We start from the raw sequence: 20,267 nt of genomic DNA on the forward strand, positions 1-20,267 counted from the left end.
ACACGTTTAACTGTATTATTTGGCGAGATTAAATAAGCAGGTACGCAAAACGGCGAAGAACACGCCGTTGCCATGGTAAAACGTCATCAGCAGTCGCCCAAACACAGCGGAGGCGCGAGTCTGGAGACGCGTTCAAAACTATTTTCAAGAACCTCGATTAAATGGACGGTTGTGGACAAATGTGAACATTAAATATGACTTAGGTTCGCGTATTAATCGGGTCTGTGTGTTGCTGCCGCCATGACACAGTCAGTTGTTGTCCAAGGTGAGTACAACCCGCGTGCAGCTCATTGAACTGAAGGAGAAGTAACATTCAGAAACGAGCTAACAGCTACAGTTAGCTGTCTTTTGATATACCATAACGTTAGTTAGCTTCCCAGCTTGTTAGGTTGGTTTACAGCTAGTTTAACGAAGGGTTGACACGTAGGAACATTTCCCTGTGTGAACTAAACTTTTAATTAATGTTCTGCAGTCGGACAGTGTGGCAACCAGGTTGGCTGCAGGTTCTGGGATCTTGCTTTGCGAGAACACGCCCATGTCAATAAAGTAAGCGCTAATACACACACACACACACACACACACACACACAATGAACTAAATTCAGTTCCACGGACCGCAGCAGACATTGTGAGCACAGATGTTTTAATTACAGTGATGATGGAGGCTCTCCATTTTTTTTACTGGGACTCCAGAATGAAGCAATCATTCATTCATTCATTGCTTACACCTGTGCTTCTGTGCTTGTAACTTAATACCGTGATGAAAACAGACTATACAGCTTTAGTTTAATGTGCTTGTGATCCTCAAGGCCCCTCTTTCTCACCTGTTATAGTCCCTCACTCCTTCACTGCCAGCATTACAACTGTGACTACTATATATTTAATATACTGTATACATTCCTCTATTGTCAATCACCCTGTTTATATATAATATATCTTAATATATTAAACATACAGTGTGTAACATGGACAAAGCCAGCTCTGGGCCTTATGTGTTTTTTGTGAGTTTCGCAACCGCCATAGTTTCTCCTACACACTTCACAGCCCATTCTCATTCCCAGGTCGTCAAATAAAGGCGTGAGTGGTGTTCAGTTAGATGCAATCTGCAACTTCCCTGCTAGATGCCACTAAATCCTACACACTGGTCTTTCAATTTTTCATCATATTACAAATCATATCCTGATTGGAGCTGCAGTGATTAATTGTTTAGTTACCAACTATTAAATTAATGGCAACTATTTTACAGGAACCATGAGCATCCAAGTAATAAATGTTTAAATGATTGATAGCCAAATGTATGTACAAGTAATATTCATACTGGTTTAAACAGACAATCTGATAGTATTTCCCATCTTTGCTGAGCACAAACCTGTCCCATATAGAGGCCTCTTCCAGATAAAGGCAGGTTGAGTTCAGTGACTGAAGCAAATAAAAGCCCCGGCTATTAGTTTTGCAGTATTTGTATTTGCATAGTTTAACTGCAACTTTATTTTTGTTATTGTTATTTTTTTACTAATAATTCATACTTGCTTTGGCACTCTGTTTCCCATGCCAATAAAGGCTCTTTTATTTGAAAAAATAATTGATGACATTGTGATTTTCTGAAATTGTACAGACCAAACAGTTAATTAAAACAATAATGTACAGATTTGTGTCAGTAATGAAAGTAATTGTTAGTTGCAGCCCCAGAACATAGGTCTTACTCTCCACATTATTGCCACAAAATATTTAATGAAATTTAATGCTTTAAATAGTCACTTACAAAAAAAAAAGCTCTTCAGTTGAATCACACGAATAGTACGCATAAATTGAGTTAAATCAAATCATTATTGACCCACTCAGTTTAACCCTCATAATGCATGATTTAAAGAGTAATTCCAGTTTATTACAACCTGGGTCTTATTTTTGTAGTTTTTTGGCCTTGGTTCCTATCAGTAAAATAGTGGCTGAGAACTGGGAACACAACTCCATTGCTACACAAAGTCTGACAGATAATGTCTATAACTTCCAAAATAAAACCTGTTTACATAAACCTGAATAATTCTTTAAGGGAAGCCCGTTCTTGTGACCTTTTTAGGCCTTCCAAGGCCTAATCTCCTGTGTTTTTCTCCTATTCAGAAAGGGTTGTATGATGAAGCCCTCAGCAGCTTTTTCCGAAATGTGGACTCGAGGTAATCACACATACTTTGATCCAGTAACTGCTACATGTGTTGAGACATGTCCCTCCATACAGTCCAAATGTGGCCCTTCTTATATTTGCTATGCTGTTTCAGGAAAAGTGATGGGGGAGCCTGTGGCGTCGGTGGGAGAATCCAACATCTGAAGGCCAGGGTGAGTTCTGCACATTACTGGAAAACAGCGTGAGAGAAAACATTTTTATCTTGAAGTCTTCACAGGTTTTTTTTAGAGTAAAGGTCAGGGTTGGATTCTGTGTAATGAAAGGTCTGGCATCTATTGGTTAAGGTTACGAAGAGGCGTTATGGAATGGGAATGACAGCAGGAGGTCATGTGCTCAGCGTATAATGGAAATGAAATATATGTGCTGGCCTCATACTCGCATATTTGAATCCACAGGCGGTGCTGGTGGACATGGAGGAGGGTGTGGTCAATGAGATCCTGCAGGGCCCGCTGAGAGAAGTGTTCGACAGCACTCAGCTCCTCACAGACGTGTCAGGTTCAGGCAACAACTGGTGAGAGACACCCTAGCTACGGGACGTTGGCTCGCAAGCTCACATGCCCGGAAACAACTGCTGAAAACCAAAACTTAAAGAAAACACACTTTTGTTCACAATCACACGTGCAGTTATGATCAAATATTATTAAAAGAAACAATGCATCTTTGCAATGGCAGACTTTTTAAGCAGAGTTGTTGTCAGACACAGAGTGGATCTTTTAGCATGTTAAAGGAAAGGATAGATTTGGTCCTCAACAAAGGCCTCGTTCAGCCTCTTATTCTGAAGCTCATGTGCAGGAAATGAACTGTTATATACTGTAATTAACAGTTGTATCTTCTGTCGCATAACATGTAGACACTTAATGTTCTGTGCTGTAAACCAGTGTTGGGTGTAAAGCATTACAAAGTATACTAAGTATAGTATTATTGTAATCACATTACATTTGTCTGTAACTTGTAACTCACTCCTGTTCCTAAATTCAACTTTCAGTTAGTAATCAAACAATTATCTTGTTACGTGCATTACAGAAGTTAATTTATCGGCATAATGGGTGGATGGAGAAAGAAACGTTCGCGAAACAATCGCTTGGATTACTTCTTGACAACACTGAACTCATTGAATACTCATTGAAACTGTTGTGAGCGTCAGAGTTATCCACTGAATTCAACACAGCGACACCATCTAGTGCCTGGCCAGACTTGTGCTGACTTGAAGGAGTAACAGGTTGTCTGATGAATGATCTGAGAGACTCCTCATTAAGTATAACCACTGCTTTAATGAGAAAAACATCAAATAAGCTGCACTAGTCTACTATAAAGCCATAGTTTGGTGAGCAAGAGTCTCAAGTGACTCAAGTGTGTTTGGTTCGTTATTATTACGTATTAATCATCTGAGGTGAGGTGGAGTAATGCAAAATAATGCAACAAATTACTTTTTGCAGGGAGTAATTAAGTAAAGTAATTCATTACTTCTTTTAAAAGTAATCCATTAAGTTTCAGCCATTGTTCAAAGCTGCCGTTGGATGATTCTGGCCTCCACATTGTTCATTCATTTCTTGATAATGGACACCTCAGAGGGCATTATCCCATTTGTACCGTGGTCACTTAACCAAAGGAAGAAAAAAATAGTTTTTTACAAGCCATAACATTTCCCTGGTAACATTCCTTACTAATACCGAGAAGAATTATGGGAACACACAGTAATACCTTACTTTATTTGAGTTGCAACAAGTAAGTGTGAGCCCTAACAAATTGATATTCAATTTTCAAAGTAATTCTGTTCATTTTTATTTTTTATTTTACAGTTAAGCATTCAGTATGTTCCGTAGGATCTTTGAATGATGTATGTTTTCCTTGGGAAAACCAGTGCTTATGGAATATCCTGCACATACCACACCAACTCAAAGTGTGAAAAATGCACATTGTTGTTCTCTCTTTCTCTGACAGACAAACTCATTCACAGAGCTTGTTACTTACAGGCTGCACCCTTACACTGCACAGAAACATTTACATTCCGAGGGCTGACAACCAGAGGACCCTTGTTCTGTGGTTCTCAACCGCCAATTTGTTTTCATTCATTCTTCATGTTAAAAATTTTAAATTAATCCATCATTCTGGAACCAAAGTTCATTTATACATAATTCTTCTTATCACAAAACAGACCTGCAAGAAAAACCAGGACATTATTTTACACATTAGCCTCCCGTTAATACCGGTATGCTGCTTCTTCTCCAGGGCGGTCGGACACATGACGTATGGCTCAGCCTACAGGGAACAGATAGTGGATAAGCTGAGGAAGGCAGCGGAACACTGTGACTGTCTGCAGTGCTTCTTTCTCATACACTCTATGGGAGGAGGTGAGGCACAAACACAGACTTCATCCATGCATGGAGGCTTTAATGCTTGAAGAAAGTCCTTGACTCAAAGTTTGACTGTATAAATGATCACCATTGTACAGATGGGAGTGTGTGCATGCTCATTCTACATGAAATCTCAGCTGCAGCAACTCCTACAAGTCTTTATTTAGTGTTCAGTGATCTTTAGTATTAATGATACGAGATGCTGCTTCCTGAGTTTATTAACTATGTAGGAGTATTTCAGAGCATTTAGACTGACAATTGAGAATGAGTGTGTCTCAATTTTACAAAGCCCTGGTTACCATAGTGCCCCAAAAATTTCCAGAGGAGCATGAGTTACACAACTACACAAAAAGATATAATAAGAATAGAAGATAGATAGAAGATAGATAAAACATGGGAAGGGGAATGAGTAGAAGAAGATAGTAGATAGATAGAAAACGATAGATAGAATGATAGATAGATAGATAGATAGATATTGAAGAGAACAGATTACAGCGGTAAGTAAATGCACTGATCTTGACTTTGAGGTACGGGCTCTGGCCTGGGCACCAGAGTGCTGAGCCTGCTGGAGGAGGAGTTCCCTGAGGTGTGTCGAATTGTCACCTCCATCTATCCATCTGCGGAGGACGATGTCATCACCTCTCCCTACAACAGCGTCCTGGCCATGAGCGAGCTCACAGAGCACGCTGACTGTGTCCTCCCGATTGAAAACCAGGTTTGTTTGTGCGTTTGTCTCCTTCTGCCAGCATCTCTGCATTATGCACATAATTGAAATCATCAATTTTAACGAGATTCTGTTCTCCTTCGCTTCTGCTCCTCCAGTCGTTGGTGGACATTGTGGACAAGATCAAACGTATGTCTCACAGTGGAAAGCCAGGGTCGGTGATCAAGAGAGACAGCACCATCATCTCTGGGCAGGGCGCGCTCAGTGGGGCGGAGAAGCCCTTTGATGCCATGAATAACATTGTGGCTAACCTGTTGCTCAATATTACCAGGTATAGTATCACTGCTTGCTCATGTACAGTAGACCCTTTTCTCACCATGTTTATTTTACCACTAGGCCCATGCTACTGGTGCTGTTGTATGTTTATGTATGTATGTGTAACACTAAATCTTTTTATTTCAAAGACTTTTTTTAATACAAAGAAACTTACTAAATTGAACATTTATTTCTAGTTGTGGGGTCACTAAAAATAGTATTTATAGTTAAGGGCCAGTGTGTAGGATTTAGTGGCATCTAGCAGTGAAGTTGCAGATTGCAGCCATCTGAATACAGATCAGCCTTCCATGAGTGTAGGACAAACTACATAGGCCGCAAAACTCATGCGGGCCTCTGCAGAAGGAAGCAGATTCTTATTTTCAAGTGAATAACACTAAGAAACATCTAACTGAAATTATAGTCATTTTCCAAAGATCCTAAATGTACATACCTTTTAAATATAGCAGTGAGTGCTCACAATCCCCTGACTCTTTCCTTGAAGGTTCAGGGCAGCTTTGTACTCTACAAGGGGTAATAAACTCTTTGTGTTGTGAGGTGAAGCTCCCATTTCTATATCTACCCTACCCCTCCATTTCTATAGCTCTATAGCCTACCCCTATGCCAGATGTTTAATATCTATTTATGTGCAATCTTTTAGTCCAATACCTATTTATTGTTGTGGTTGTGTGGTATTATTTGTTTATTTATTTAGTATGTTTATTTTTTTCACATTCCAATGTCTGAATATGCTTAAGAATTAGATGTTCATTGTTCTTTATAAATGGTGTACTTTATTACATCAGCATTATTATGCTTATCATTATATCAGTGGCATAATGTCTTAGAATAATAATAATAATTCCTTGTAAAATATATAATCCAACAAAAGTAGTTATTGTGACAGGCCTAGTTTATAGGTAAAAGCTGACTCTCAAATGGACGCCATACTTGAATTTTTGAGTACCATCTCCTGTTTTTAAGCAAAAGAGTTAAGATTGAGAGAATCCTGGGCTAACATCTGGTGACTGAGAGTCATAGCATATGATTGTATTTGTATGTTTCCCTGTTTATCTATTTTACTTTGTTCCTTTGTTTGGCACCCACCTTGATTTTTGAGAGAACTGCCTGGAGTTTGAACATGCACTTGTTTCAGTAGTTATTACATTGTTATCCAGTGAGTGTCTGATATAGATGCCCTTTACTGCTAAATCAGCATCACCATGCCTCTAAATGTTGCTTATGCATCACCTTGAGTTTCCTTTGTTGCAGCTCAGCCCGTTTTGAGGGCTCTCTCAACATGGACCTGAATGAGATTGCCATGAACCTGGTCCCCTTCCCCCGTTTACACTACCTGGTGCCCAGCCTCACCCCTCTCTACACGCTGGCAGATGTCAGTGTCCCCACCAGAAGGTCTGTTGGCGAGCTGTCACTGCAGCTGTTTTTACTTCCAGTTGTTTTGAAACCCGCAAATCAAATGCGAATTTAAAAACAACATTAGCCTTCCCAATATTACCCTCAGAGATGATGAAAATAATCTGTGAAGAGCTTCCAAAACAGCAGCTCGTTTACATTTTTCTTTCTTGTTGTTAAAGGGATAGTTTGTGTTGTATGAGGTACTTATCCAAAGTCAGTGTATAACCGGCAGTAGAGGCGGTCAGTGCACCCTCAGTTTGGAGATTCAGACAGGAGTACTAAAACAGACATTAAGCAATGTACTGTTGTGGACAGGGGCAGCAATGAAATGTATTTTAGCCAAATAAAAAAGGGCCACCTAAAAAGAATCAGTATTTAGACTATTTTCACCGTTTTACCTTAATAAGTCAGGCTATGTGAGACTATAGTTACCCCGCTCTCTCCTTTACTTTTCTTTTGTTCAGTATCCATCTGCACAAGTTCTTTTTCTGTATACTCTGGTCCATAAAGATATCCTTGGTACCACAGTGAGCAGCATTTTATCGTTGCTGTCATAATCACTATTTTTATTTACTTCCATTTCTTTTCTCTTCTCTAAACCACCTGTGCAAACAGCTGATGTTTGGCATAATATAGTGCATGGAACAGCAGGTGTAGGAATATGGAAGTTCTATGGTTAAGAAAATGTAGTGCCAAAGGAAAGGGCTGTCTGACATCAAAGTAAAGCAGTGAAATATTCTAATTATAGTGGACACTTTAAACTGATATTGATTCTTTTGAGGCTAAAATAAGTTTTTCTGCTGCCCCGTCCACAGCAGTGCATCGCAGAGCTTCTGTTCTGGGACGTCTACTGCATGTACACATGAATGCACCGTCTATGCATAAGTACCTCAAAAAGCCCAAACTATCCTTTTAATTGAAAACCTTTTTTTGTCTGATCAGTACCATCATTTAAACAGGACGCCCCACAAAGCTGGCTTTCATTTTATCAAGTGGGATGGTGGCAACTTCAAGTTTAGTGTTGCAGGCTTGTGACAGGAAAAGCACCATTTGATCCACCACCCTCCCTCCGTCTCCCCAACAACCATGAAAGTGGCCTTGTGTGAACCATATAGGCCTCACTTGCTCCAGAGGGGCTGCTCATTGGGCAGAAAGAGTGGTGGCTGTACTGGGCAACTGAATGTATGGGACTGTATGAATGTAAAGCAGGGTGTTGCTTTAAAATATCTCGCCTGCTCAGCAGAACTTGCCTGGATAAATAATGGTACAAAATGTTTTTCTTTAATGTTGCTTCCTCGGCCCCCAGTCGAACTCACCTATACCTGAAATCACTGCAAGCCCATTTCAATTGTCAGGATGCAGATGTAATATCTGGAAAGAATTTTCTCCACTGAGTATTTAAAAAAAAAAAAAAAGTATTTTTAAGCGTTTGTCTCCGCTAACTGTGCTCTCTAGACTGGATCAGATGTTCAGCGATGCCTTCAGTAAAGACCACCAGCTAATCCGAGCCGACCCCAAGCACAGCCTCTACCTGGCCTGCGCCCTCATGGTCAGGGGCAACGCACAGGTGTCCGACCTACGCAGGAACATCGAGAGGTCAGAGCGCCGTCCTCCCTCTACAGCTCCTCCCGCACCAAAACAGCCGACACCTCATTCCACCCACCCTGATAGGCCCATACATGACCTTCACACTCCCTCTCCCAAATAGTACCCCCATTCAGCACCGACAGCAATGATTCATGACTGGTCCATTCAGCACCCACCTCTCCTCAGCGCTCCCTGTAGACCTTGTTTTTATGTGGCACGTTGTCAAGAGAACTGAAACAGAAGCTGCTGTGAGAGCACATATTTGTGCGTGACCATGGTGTAAAAGAGGAGGAAAGGGAGGGAGGGGGAGGAAAAGCACAGAAATATTGCCTACCAAAAGGCTCTTAAGGGCTCACTTAATCACTGGCTGTATTGCAGCATATTTTTATGTTGGCTATGTCAGTCCTTTTTTTCATACAACAAATGACAAACAGGATTCTTTCTCCTGTAAAGTTTTGTAATACTAAAGAAAAGTTAATCGCTGACAAAGTTTAAATTGTTTGTCATTTATTAAACAAAAATATCGAACATGGCCAGTTCCAGCTGCTCAAATGTGAAGACTTGCTGCTTTTCTCTTTTTTATATTCTCGTAAACAGAATATCTTTTGAGTTTTGAAAAGCTGGGTGGACTAAACAAAACATTTGAAGACCTCATCCTGGACATCACTCACTTCACTATTTACTGACAAATCTCTTCTAGTCACAAGATAGAATGATCGTCCAAACGGTGCTGTTACAAGTGTAACTTAGATTCTTGTATGTTTTTACACCAGTGAAATGTACAATGTCTTCCCGTGTGCCCCATGAATTTGTGTCATTTTCTCCCTGCTCTAGACTGAAGCCTTCGCTGCCCTTTGTCTCGTGGAACCAGGAGGGCTGGAAGACGGGCCTGTGTTCTGTGCCTCCTGTGGGTCACTCCCACTCCCTGTTGGCGCTGGCCAACAACACCTGTGTGAAGCCCACATTCATGGAGCTGAGAGACCGCTTTACTAAGCTCTACAGGAAGAAGGTGAATTTTAAGCCATTCCATGTTTTTAGGCCATCATAAGATTCAGCAAATGAATTTATCATTTATGAAGTCAAACATAAAATGTACTCTGGTTACACCTTGTCAAATGTGAGAATTTATTCTTTTTTTTTTTTTTTCTTCACTACTTATCAGAGACAATTCAATACCTTTTGGTTTTTTGATAACTTGTGGTGGACTTTTGTCATTTGTTTTTGACATGTTATAGACTAGTGGTTGTAGACTAATATGGGTTTTTCGAGAACCAATATCAAAACGTGTATAATTCCATTATTCCATGCGCATTACAATCCTATATACATGATCACCTTAGACAGTAAGTACAGAAAGTGACTGGTATTTAAGGAAGAGCATGGTGCAGTATGTTAGAATGTCATTCAACTGCATTATTCTATAAAGAACAGAATATATGTTTAACGCTAGCCGGTAACCGTTCTAGATTAGAGTTTCTGTCATTGAGAAGAAATTTGTTCATAAAAGAAATTGTTTACAGCAGGATGCTCCAGACTAACTTTTTCACCACCTTCCCAAACCTCACAAGGGGGGAACACTAACACTGTTGCATGGCAAACGCACTGATGAGGCTGCCTACAGATGGGTCTGCAGACATTTTTGTTTTTTTGTCGCCCAATTAATCGGTATCTCACTGCTATAGACTAAACAATTAATTGAAGAAATAATGCCTACATTAATTGATTTGTATGTAATCAATGGAAGGTGTCATCAGTTACTGTCCTAGTGGAAGCACCATATGCAGTTAAACATGTGTCTTTATGGAGTATGTATAATTTCCAGTTTAATCTTTATTTAAAATGAGGGTAAAGGTTACAGGAATGAACACACTTTTTCACTGTCATCAAAGTGTTTTCCTGCCAAATTAGCTCTGGTTCTTGATTGAATTCTGTTCAAGTGTCTTGGAACTTTGATGCTATCTACTGAACCAGCCCCCCAGAACCGTAATCAAGGATGCATTATCAATGGAGGGGGTTTCACAATGCACAACGAACTGCAGAGAATACACACCCACTTTGGGTCTTCTTTGCTGCACAAACTGGAATGGAGCAGGTTCCCCTTTGCCCACTAGTTTCATTTCATGAGAGAATACATAATAGTAATCTTGCTTGCGTGCTAAGAACTTTTTTTGGTTTTCCATATTGCCATATGTTTTTTTTAAAGAGTGATGGAGGAGTCTAAATCAGACTGAAATACTTTCAGACTTAATGACTTAACAGCACATTGTGCTCTTTCTGTGTTCTTTGAAGGCTCACTTACACCACTACCTGCAAGTAGAAGGGATGGAGCAGAGCTTCTTCTCAGAGGCCACCAACTCTCTGAGCTCACTGATTGAGGAGTACCACCATCTAGATGCCACCAAAGGGAGACTCATGCCTGACGCACCCAGGCTCAGCATCGCCAGATGAAGATCCACTCTGTTGTGTAGCTTTCTCTCTGTAGCAATGATTATTCTTTTAAAAATGACTTCACACAACCAAGTCTTTTGTATATACCTTTATAAGTTATATATCAATATTGTCTAATTTATGACCTGATTAAATGTTTCCCTGTCTGAAAAAATAAGCAGGAACAACATGTAAAAAGAGTTTAACTCAATCTGTAGAATGAGCTGATTTGGCTCCCTGACCATAATAATATGAGGTACTGTTAATGAGTCAACATCTGCTGTTACAGCTACTGCACTGGCCATGCTCCTTGTTGTTATTGCACATATGTGTCCTGAAGACGGGGTTCATAAAAGCTTTTATCATAACTACAACGTATTTCTTCATTAATTTAATGATCCCAGCCACTCTTCCTTATGAAATGAGGTTGTGTAGTTTCAGTTTTGTCTTTTTTGAGATTTCTTGAGGCAAATCGCCACTGCTGTGGAGAGCTTAATAACCAAACTATGCATTTCAGTCCTTCCAGTCTGTCACAGCAGGGCTCTTCTCCTGTGTCTGTCTCTGGTTGGATTCTGTTACAGCAACCGCAGGTCAGAAAACATGTCACCTGGATCATTGCACCTCCTCTGGCACACGCAGGACGTTATCCACTGCATCTTCCACTGTGTGTTGGAGCCTCCCTTACACGTGAAGTTGACCTTGATCATGCGTGACTTGTTGGGGACACAGCAGCGCTTGTCTTTGCAGACACCACAGTATGTGGGCTTAAACTTCTTGGTACTGGTGCAGCCAGATAGTGTAAGCTTCTCCGCTTTCTTTGCTTGGAATTTAGGCCGGCATGTCTTTCCCTTTGGCACCTATTGGGGAAAACAGTGATATTATCAGTATATTTTTTGGTATTATATCAAACTTTTTCAATGCTCAAATAGTACTTCACCTTAACAGTCTTCATCACACTCTTCTCACACGGTCGCAGCAGACACAGGCGCCGGTCCTTCCTCATCTCACATTTGCTGTTGTCATTGTTGACCTGCACAGAGATGCCCAGACCGCAGGATTTGGAGCAGGGGCTCCAGGGGGTGGTCTGGACCAGACAGTTCTTCTTCCAGGCTAAAGGAGGATCCCTGTAAGCTTTCAGTATTACAGTTAAAGGGCACTGTGTCAGCAACACCCTACACAAAGAACTAGTCTGTTTGCCACTGCACTGCCAAGCAGAGCAACTAAAAAAGACTCCAAATACCACAAGATCATTCTTTTTATGCCACCAGTTGTATAAGCTCCTAAAATGTGAAATGTTTCCTTTAGAACCCAACTGACATGGGATTTTTGAGACTGATACCAATTTTAGAGGGGACACCATAGATTACCAATATGACGGCCAATATAGTGAAAATATTCCACTTCTATCTGTATATTTGCGTAGTCATTACTCTGCAAACATACCCAGAAAGCTGCTTTCAACAAATAACTTTATTTACGAATATTTAAGTTAAATAATAATTTAACATATACATCCCAAGGCATGGGTTAGATCCTATCTCTGAAATAAAAACGCATTCTAGAATTTGCTAAAGAAAATAAGAGAAAATATATTTTGTAGACATTTAATAATTGTTCTAATTCTGTTAAAAAAAATTTATTGTGAACTTGGTATTATAAAATGTATTGAATCATCGTTACATGCTGAGAGCTGCTGCTTCTCTCTTCTCTCTTAATGTGTGCTGCTTGTCACAGTATTGTAAATCACAGCGCACTCTGTTGGACAAACTTCACTGATATTAATATATTAAAACAAAAGAACCAGTTGCTTTTCCGTGAAGGCTTACATTGCCAGATCTCTTCCTGACATTTTAGACCTCCCAAAAAGCTTTCTGTGTCCTTGCGTGGATGTCAGCTAGCTGCCAGTTCATTTAAATCTAAACAATCGTTTTTTCCACAGTGACAAATTTAGTGTTTCCCTGAATCCAGCACATCATGATATTTTCTTTCCTGCCAAGCAAAGCAAAAAAACTATGCTGGTACAGCAAAGTGGAATCTTTGATGCTTTTAATAAAAGTTGAGTTGTCCCTGCTCTTATAACTTATAACTGGAACCATCCATTTTTCTGTGTTCCTCTGTGAGGCAGTCTAACCACAGCCAGCCACACCTCACTCCTCCCTCTGCTCACACTGCCAGAGTAATGAAAGGCCCACTCTGCTTCCCCATCCAGATAACCTGAACAGCAATTAGCATTCCAGGCTGGACAGGCTGGCCCTTCTCCACAAGTTTACTCTATAAACACACACCTGACATGTAGGTAGTGTCCTGCTGGTGCTTCTTTGGGCTCTGGCCACTGCGAAGGCCGGCTGGCATGTTGCCCATCAGCGGGGCGGGGCCTAAGAGACTGGCAGGCTTCTCAATGAAAGCAGGGGTACAGCCGATGGCTCCAGCAATACATGTGCACTTATAGAGAGGGCTGGGCTGGAAAGCTTCCCCGTTCTCATAGTGGGCCCCATTCAGGTCACAGCCCACTGCCATCAGGTCTGAAAGAAAGAGGGAAACATGGCGGGGCTCTGGTAGGCACTGATGCTGGCAATGCACCTCTCTTCATGATGTTACTGTGAATCTTAAAAGCTATGTATGATTTTTACATAAATACATTTGGCTGAAGAACTTTATCACACAATTATTTTGACAGGAAGCAAAGAGGAGCGTGAACGTACTATAAAGATATTAAATCACTGTGATTAACTTTTTTGATGATGTATTAAATATTCAGAATTGTGACTCTAAATTAATATCATAATTGCTGTGTTGTAGTTGTTAGCCCAAACAGTTTATTCCAAATAATTGAGTCCATTATGAGCACGACAATTCAAATGCACCAGATTAAATACAATCTGCCAATAATTTCTTTACAGAACTGTATCTATTCATACAATAAAAGTAAATGGAAATGTGGAAATCTACACATCAATGTTTTGTAATATACTGCACATATTTATTGTAGTGCTGTTTTTTCACAGCCTAGTACACAATCCCTGTAGTTACACAGATAAGCTAGAAGGAAATAGACTTGAAGGCTAAAAGCACGCTTCAGGTTGCAGGTTGAAATGTGAGTCTGTTATGTGTGTGTTGTGTGTATCTGTTTCGTCAGATGCTTGTGAAGTGGTGGACTGAAAAACATGTCTGGAATGTGCCTGGTCTATACCATGGATCTGATTTGCGTCAAAGGTGAATTATTTGTTCTGTCTAAAGGTATGTGTCCACAGGGAGGGGTTTTGGACTCGAGGAGTGTCCCGACCTCATTCTCAGGACATTTGTTTCTTATGTAAAAACAGCTACGTAGTCTCACTGTTTGGCTTAGTTTGCCATGTACCTTAAAATGTGTCCCCCCTCTCTCTGCAGCGTTACCTGCAGGTACTGACTCACACCAGAGGGTAGGAGGAATGACTGAAACTGCCTGATGTTTGTTTTTCTTCATTCTTTATTAACTTCACTCAGGAATGTGATTTATTTTTAGATCTGTTTCCAATGAGATATTGAGTTTAGAGATTGACTTTACTGTTGGTGTGCTTTAGAAACCAAATTTAGTTAGATTTAAAATAGGTCTTCTAATGTTCTGAATTTTTGAGGGTTTTTTTAATATATTATTTTGCCTTTAATTGACAGTGACAGCTGTAGAGTGACAGGAAAGGGGGGAGAGAGGGGATGACATGCAGCAAAGGGCCACAGGTCAAAGTCAAACTGATGGTCTCTGCAGCAAGGACTCAGCCTTGGTATATGGGGCGTCAACTCTACCAGGTGAGCTAACAGCCTGCCCCATTTATCCTTGGTAATAAAAAGAAGAAAGAACTGGTGTCCAGGATGTGCGGCTTAAAAAAAGCTCTCAAAAAAAAACAGCACCCATGTATCAAGGGCAAACTGGATTCCACATTAAAGATGTCACTCACTATGTGCATATGCCAAAAAAGCCCTTCACTGGTTTCTTTATGCATCCATGTTTTTTGGGTCCTTGTCAAGCCGTTTATCTTCCTGTTGGCTAGGGCCCCTCCTTTTCCAAAGGTTTTGTATAGGAAAATAGCTTTTTGGGCCAGTGGTATACTAAAGGTCTCCAGGGAACCTGTGTGTAGGATTTAGTGGCACCTAGCAGTGAAGTTGATTTCTGTAGATAAAAACATGAAAGGCCCCTATCTAGAGCCAGTGTTTGGTTTGTCCGTACTGGGCTAGTGTAAAAACATGGCGGTTCAACATGGCTGTCTCCATAGAAGGGATAAAAACAGCTCATTCTAAGTTTCTTACATTCAGTTGATTATGGACTAATAAAAACATAGCTTTGAATATTATATTCCACTTCTGCCAATAGATTCTCCTAAATGATACACACTGACTTTAAGTAGGCTACAGCTGTATCAAATACATATTTAATCAACATGTAGGTACATATACTTTCAATCTGAACATCTGGTAACAGCATGCAGAACGGGCTGCCCAAGGTGTAAGGAAGTAAGAAATTTAGATTGAAACAGAAAATGATTGAATTTACCCACCCTATTATGACTAGTTTAAGAAAAGATGAGAGCCACTCACATGCACACACTCCGACCTCATATCTTGGCTGGTCCGCTGAGAAGTCGCAGTACATGCTCTTGTGTGGGTCACAGACGTCCCTCTCATTGCACGATTGTCCAATCTGCCTGGCACAGCTCTTGCAGCAGCCACACCCGTCCAGGACGGAGCTCACCCCCGGGGCACAGTGAGGTCTTTCCCGACACTTGCAGGGCCACTGGCAGAACTGCCTCCTCTCAGCCGCAGCCCGTCCGTCTCTCGGAGCCAGCTGCCCATTGTTCTGAGCCTTGCTGAAGCACTGGGTGAGGAGGACAGAGATCCATTTTGAACATACTAAAGTGACATTCTAAACTCTGAACCACTTTTTGCTGCTTTTGGCTAGGTGTGCTTACAGTGCATCCGGAAAAAAATAATGCACATTTGTATTGTTTTTTGCTTCAGTCTGTTTTGCCAAACTTACTCCAAACCTTAATGCCACCTCTTTGAATTTAGACTTGGTGAGTTGTATTCAGTATGTAGTAGGAAATGTTAAATGGACAAACGGTAACACTTTTGTCTACATCTATGTACGTATTGCATCTGTCTGTGCATGGCGTTTGAGAACTGAGCGCAAACAACATGTTTGCCAGATGATTGCTAATGATTTTGGAGGCCCAGATCAGACCAGGTCAACGTCCCTCAGTCCAAGATTTGAATATATGACAGGGTATCTCTAAAATTGATTTCCTCTCGACCCACTCTCAGGCCAAAATGTCAAGCTTGCATATAGGATACCTCATAATCTAGCACAGATTGGGATGAGCACATTCATGCCCCCAAGAGCTTCAGCCATCTTCTATGCTGTGGTCTGCTGGAGAGAGAGGGCAGTATGGACAGGGACAGGAAGAGACTCAATAAACTGATCAGGAGAGCGAGCTCTGTCAACCTAATTTAGAGAAAACTTACACGTAGCGGGTTCAACTCAGTCCTTACCTTTAGTGCCACCCCACTATTTATAATGCTCTGAGAATAGTAGTTTGTATGTATTGTATTCAGTATATTTATTCCAACCAAAACTTTCATATTGTTGGCAGTTGGATTCTTGTCAATGGGCTTTCCCATGTAGTCCAGTCTTATCCCTCCCACCTCCCCATTAAGCTACATTGGAACTTGGCCAGTCAGAGCATCTCATGAGGTAGTTTGTCTGAATTGACAGCTTACTGGGACACCACAAGATAACAAAATGCCTTCTCAGAGTCGAGGTCAGAGTACAACAAGTGAGTGAAAGATCTCAGATTGTCAGATTGTGAGTTCTCTAACTAGTTACGAGTACCCAATCAAAGATATAAAAAGCGAGTACTGCAAAAGTCAAGAAGCATAACTAGAGGGTATAAAAACTGACTGATAGTAAGAGTCCGTGTCAGTGAGGGTCTCGGGCCTTGTTGATGAGGCCAGCGCTGACAGGGAAGAAAGTGTTCTTGTGCGCTGTGAGGTTTTGTGATAACCGCAGCCACAGGAGGGAGGAGTCAAATAGGTTTGTGGTTGGAGGGGTGGAGGGTGGGGTTTCCTGCTCGCCTCAGGGTCCTGGGAGGTGGTTGGAGTCACGGGGGATGGTGTCAGGACTGTCCCATTGTTCGGAACCAGAGTCAGTTACTCAGAGTGCAGTTGTTAAACCTCTCTCACCACCTTGCTGAACCTGTATTTCGCTTCTTCCTTTTACAACCTTGGCTATCTTAGCTTAGCTGTAAAAAGCAGGGTTTGTGTTTGTATACAACAGTCCGAGAACAGAAGCTGTCCAAGCAGACATGAAGATGCTCCACAGCTTCACTGTTCCACCTGTTTGACATCCTCACAACTGGACCCTGACGTAGTCACTGTGTTCCACTGCAGTGCGATAAGACAGCGTGATAGACACTGCTGATTGTAGTGTAACAATGATCCAAAGTATTTTCTCTTTTCAGGTATTTAATAAATGTGTTTGGCAATACCAAGAAAGATTCCAAATATGGATTGTAGACGCATCAATCACCCCTCCCTTCTACAGGCATCTTTCCGCTGACCACTTTCTCCGATGTGAAACTAATTGCATCCAACAGTGGATTTATGACAAGCTGCCCCAAATACGCACCACAGCTACAGTGACCAGTTTCAGGAATTATGTAACCAAGTAAAACTAAACAATTGTAACCAGTTTTTTAAAAGAAGTATGTCCTCAGTATGAACATGAGAGAAGTAGGAAATAATGTAGCAGTCTTTGATTAGCAGATGCAGCGGAATTAACCTTCTGGTCATGAAAAGGGAAAAACACCAGTGTAAACTGTGGGAAGCGCAATCAGGTTACAGCTCTAAGATTGATGTCTGCAAATAATAGTAATGTTGAGTTGATGTGCCAGTTTGCAGTGCATCTCTCTCTAGTCTTGCAAACTGCTGGTGCATCTCTTGGGTCATTATCGTCAGACTAAGTTGAAAAGGCAAATTAGTCTGGAACCTCTCATTTCAATTTTCAAGGGGCATTTTCATTGGGGGCAGACCAAAATTCATCATTATGTCTGAATTAGGGGAACAAGAAAATATGGCAAGTGATATTGTAGTGATTCTCAAAAATACTGTATCGATTTTTGTGTTTAAATCCCCAACTGTTAGCTAGCAGTGCTGTGATGTTGGATGTTACAGCGACTGTGATAAATACAATGCAGATCCCGGTGTCCTGATTGCATGAAAAAAGTGGTATATTCTTTGTACTATGACAGTTTTCCTGAATAGTATTTGAAAATAGAAATATATCACCTTGAGTATTACAATATATTGCAATATATTGAATTGTAACCCCTGTATCATGATGCGTATCATATCGCCAGATTCCTGCCAATACACAGCCCTAGTCTAATGAGTGTTGCTATTTTTTACATGAGAATTTGAAAATACAAGGAGTTATTAGTCAGTCTATTCAAATATTTGACAAAAACAGGAGAGGCCAAAATCGTTTTTAATAAACTTGTTGATCCAGCATTGACTTTGACAAAAATAATATGAAGAAGAAAAACAATCCAGTTCAAATGAAGAAGCATGACCAGAGAAGCTACTGCACCTGATTTGTTACTGTGAATAGTGTCTGTTTACTATGGGCATGATGATGTGGTGGATGGGCAGTGTAGTTTTGTGGCTCTCCTTGGCCTGAGCAAAGAGTACATTGCTGTGACCTGTCATGCCTTAGAAGATACAGGGGTTGGGCAGTGAGACTCCTTTGCTGTGACTGTTATGGGGATTGGTAGGGTAGTGACTCTGGAGAATGTAAGGATGATGGTTGTACTGGACTCAAGGTATCCGTCTTTCATGCACTGGAAGAGTAGGCTAGATGCTATCTTGCATTAGCAAATTAATACATCAAATTCACCACAACATATTTAACATTCAGTATTTGACCACAGTATCAGTGTATATCAATCCTTCAGACTGACAAATGTCACAGCGAGACACATATCGATGAACTTTTGTCTTTCAGGTCATTACCCATTAGCCATCAAACAAAACGGCTGGTAGGGTCTGCCATCCAGATGATGAAAACAACTGGCTTGATATTCAGGCACAAGGACCTTGTGGAAAATATCAAAGTTAAAATTATTAAAGCTAATTCATCAGAGTCAGATTGCAACCATATTTCACTGTTCCTGTTATCCATCTTTTCAACTACCACCAACCATTCTCTTCCACTACTTGCACTGCAGCTGCTATAGCTGTGAGAGGAAGACCCTGCCTTCCAGCCTTTGCTGTTTATCCAAACAGCATACTACTTTCAAAGGCTGAGCAAAATGGCCAGTGTTCCTGAACTCAGAAGCAGATATAGGCAAAATAACACTGCTGGACACAGGTGGACACCTCGGGGGAGCGACTGGCACAAACAGCAATGTCTGGAGAAACATGGAAGAGCTTCACTTGTCAGGTATATATACAGTGTATATATATGTTGGCAGCACTGTCCTGTAAATAGTTTTACATTCATAATATTTAAAACCTTGTTTAAAATAATTGTAATTCAATGTTCTCCTCTTCTTTTGCTCAAATGTATTTGTTTTTATCTTCACTATTTCTTAGTTAGAAAACATGTTAAGTGCTAGTTTTCTGCTCAGTTCTCACTTAATTTATGTTTTATTACTAAAAGTATATTCTGTAATAACCACATATATTGTTCACCTTTTAAATTAAAGCACATCAATGACACAAGCATCAGTTATGCCAGCTTGATCCAGATGCATTCAGAATAAACAAGTGATAAATTGCTCACATGTAATCAGTCATTTATTTAGGAAAACATAAAATAGAACCAGCCACAGTGGAAACTGACACCGTCTCCCACCTCCACACAGGCATTGTAGTGTCTTATACTTAAACAACAATGCCACATTTCTATACTAGACTCCCACCTCTTTTCCTAAGCGTGTGCATCCATTTAGATGTAGTCTGTGGATCTCGACATTGAGAGCCTGATTTAGAGCTGCTGTGTAGTGTTTGTACCTGGTCAACCTAATCAAAGTCAAAGTAATCTTTATCTGGCAGAGAAAAGCTATTGTGACGGGAAATAAACTGCTGTCAATGTCATAAAGTACCTCACATATTTTTAGAATGTCTCTTGGATGTGGTATAATGCCTGAATAATGTAGGCCAAGTGTCTTTTATAACAGAATCTATAATGTCAGTGCCAAACTCAGTGCAGGCTGTCTTGGTGGTGTACAGATGTACGTTTTTCTGAACCCCAGAAGTCCTCCAACATGTCTCTGATCAAAACATAGTCTTCAGATTGTACC

General features: G+C 40.7%; 2 protein-coding genes across 2 annotated transcripts in view; one reads left to right on the top strand and one right to left on the bottom strand.

Annotated features, from left to right (window-relative positions):
* Window positions 1–93: 93 nt before the first annotated feature.
* On the top strand, window positions 94–11,312 carry tube1 (tubulin, epsilon 1). The gene is made up of 12 exons (XM_035679241.1): window positions 94–265; window positions 473–546; window positions 2,118–2,170; window positions 2,273–2,330; window positions 2,574–2,689; window positions 4,408–4,529; window positions 5,060–5,247; window positions 5,355–5,527; window positions 6,781–6,921; window positions 8,380–8,520; window positions 9,346–9,520; window positions 10,801–11,312. Exons 1-12 carry the CDS (start codon window positions 241–243, stop codon window positions 10,957–10,959), a joined length of 1,425 nt encoding a protein of 474 aa, XP_035535134.1. The 5' UTR covers window positions 94–240; the 3' UTR covers window positions 10,960–11,312.
* Window positions 11,313–11,513: 201 nt separating this feature from the next.
* The window catches only part of ccn6 (cellular communication network factor 6), a 12,267-nt gene continuing 3,513 nt past the window's right edge, over window positions 11,514–20,267 (bottom strand). The window contains exons 2-5 of the mRNA XM_035679242.1: window positions 15,508–15,784; window positions 13,224–13,460; window positions 11,876–12,069; window positions 11,514–11,795 (exon numbers count right to left, since the gene is read on the bottom strand). Of these exons, the coding sequence (XP_035535135.1) occupies window positions 11,514–11,795; window positions 11,876–12,069; window positions 13,224–13,460; window positions 15,508–15,784 (990 nt within the window). The remainder of the gene's footprint in view (window positions 11,796–11,875; window positions 12,070–13,223; window positions 13,461–15,507; window positions 15,785–20,267) is intronic.

Source organism: Morone saxatilis, unplaced genomic scaffold (assembly GCF_004916995.1).
Source record: "Morone saxatilis isolate NCDOM2014 unplaced genomic scaffold, NCSU_SB_2.0 Contig7, whole genome shotgun sequence".
NCBI classification, from domain to species: Eukaryota; Metazoa; Chordata; class Actinopteri; family Moronidae; genus Morone; species Morone saxatilis.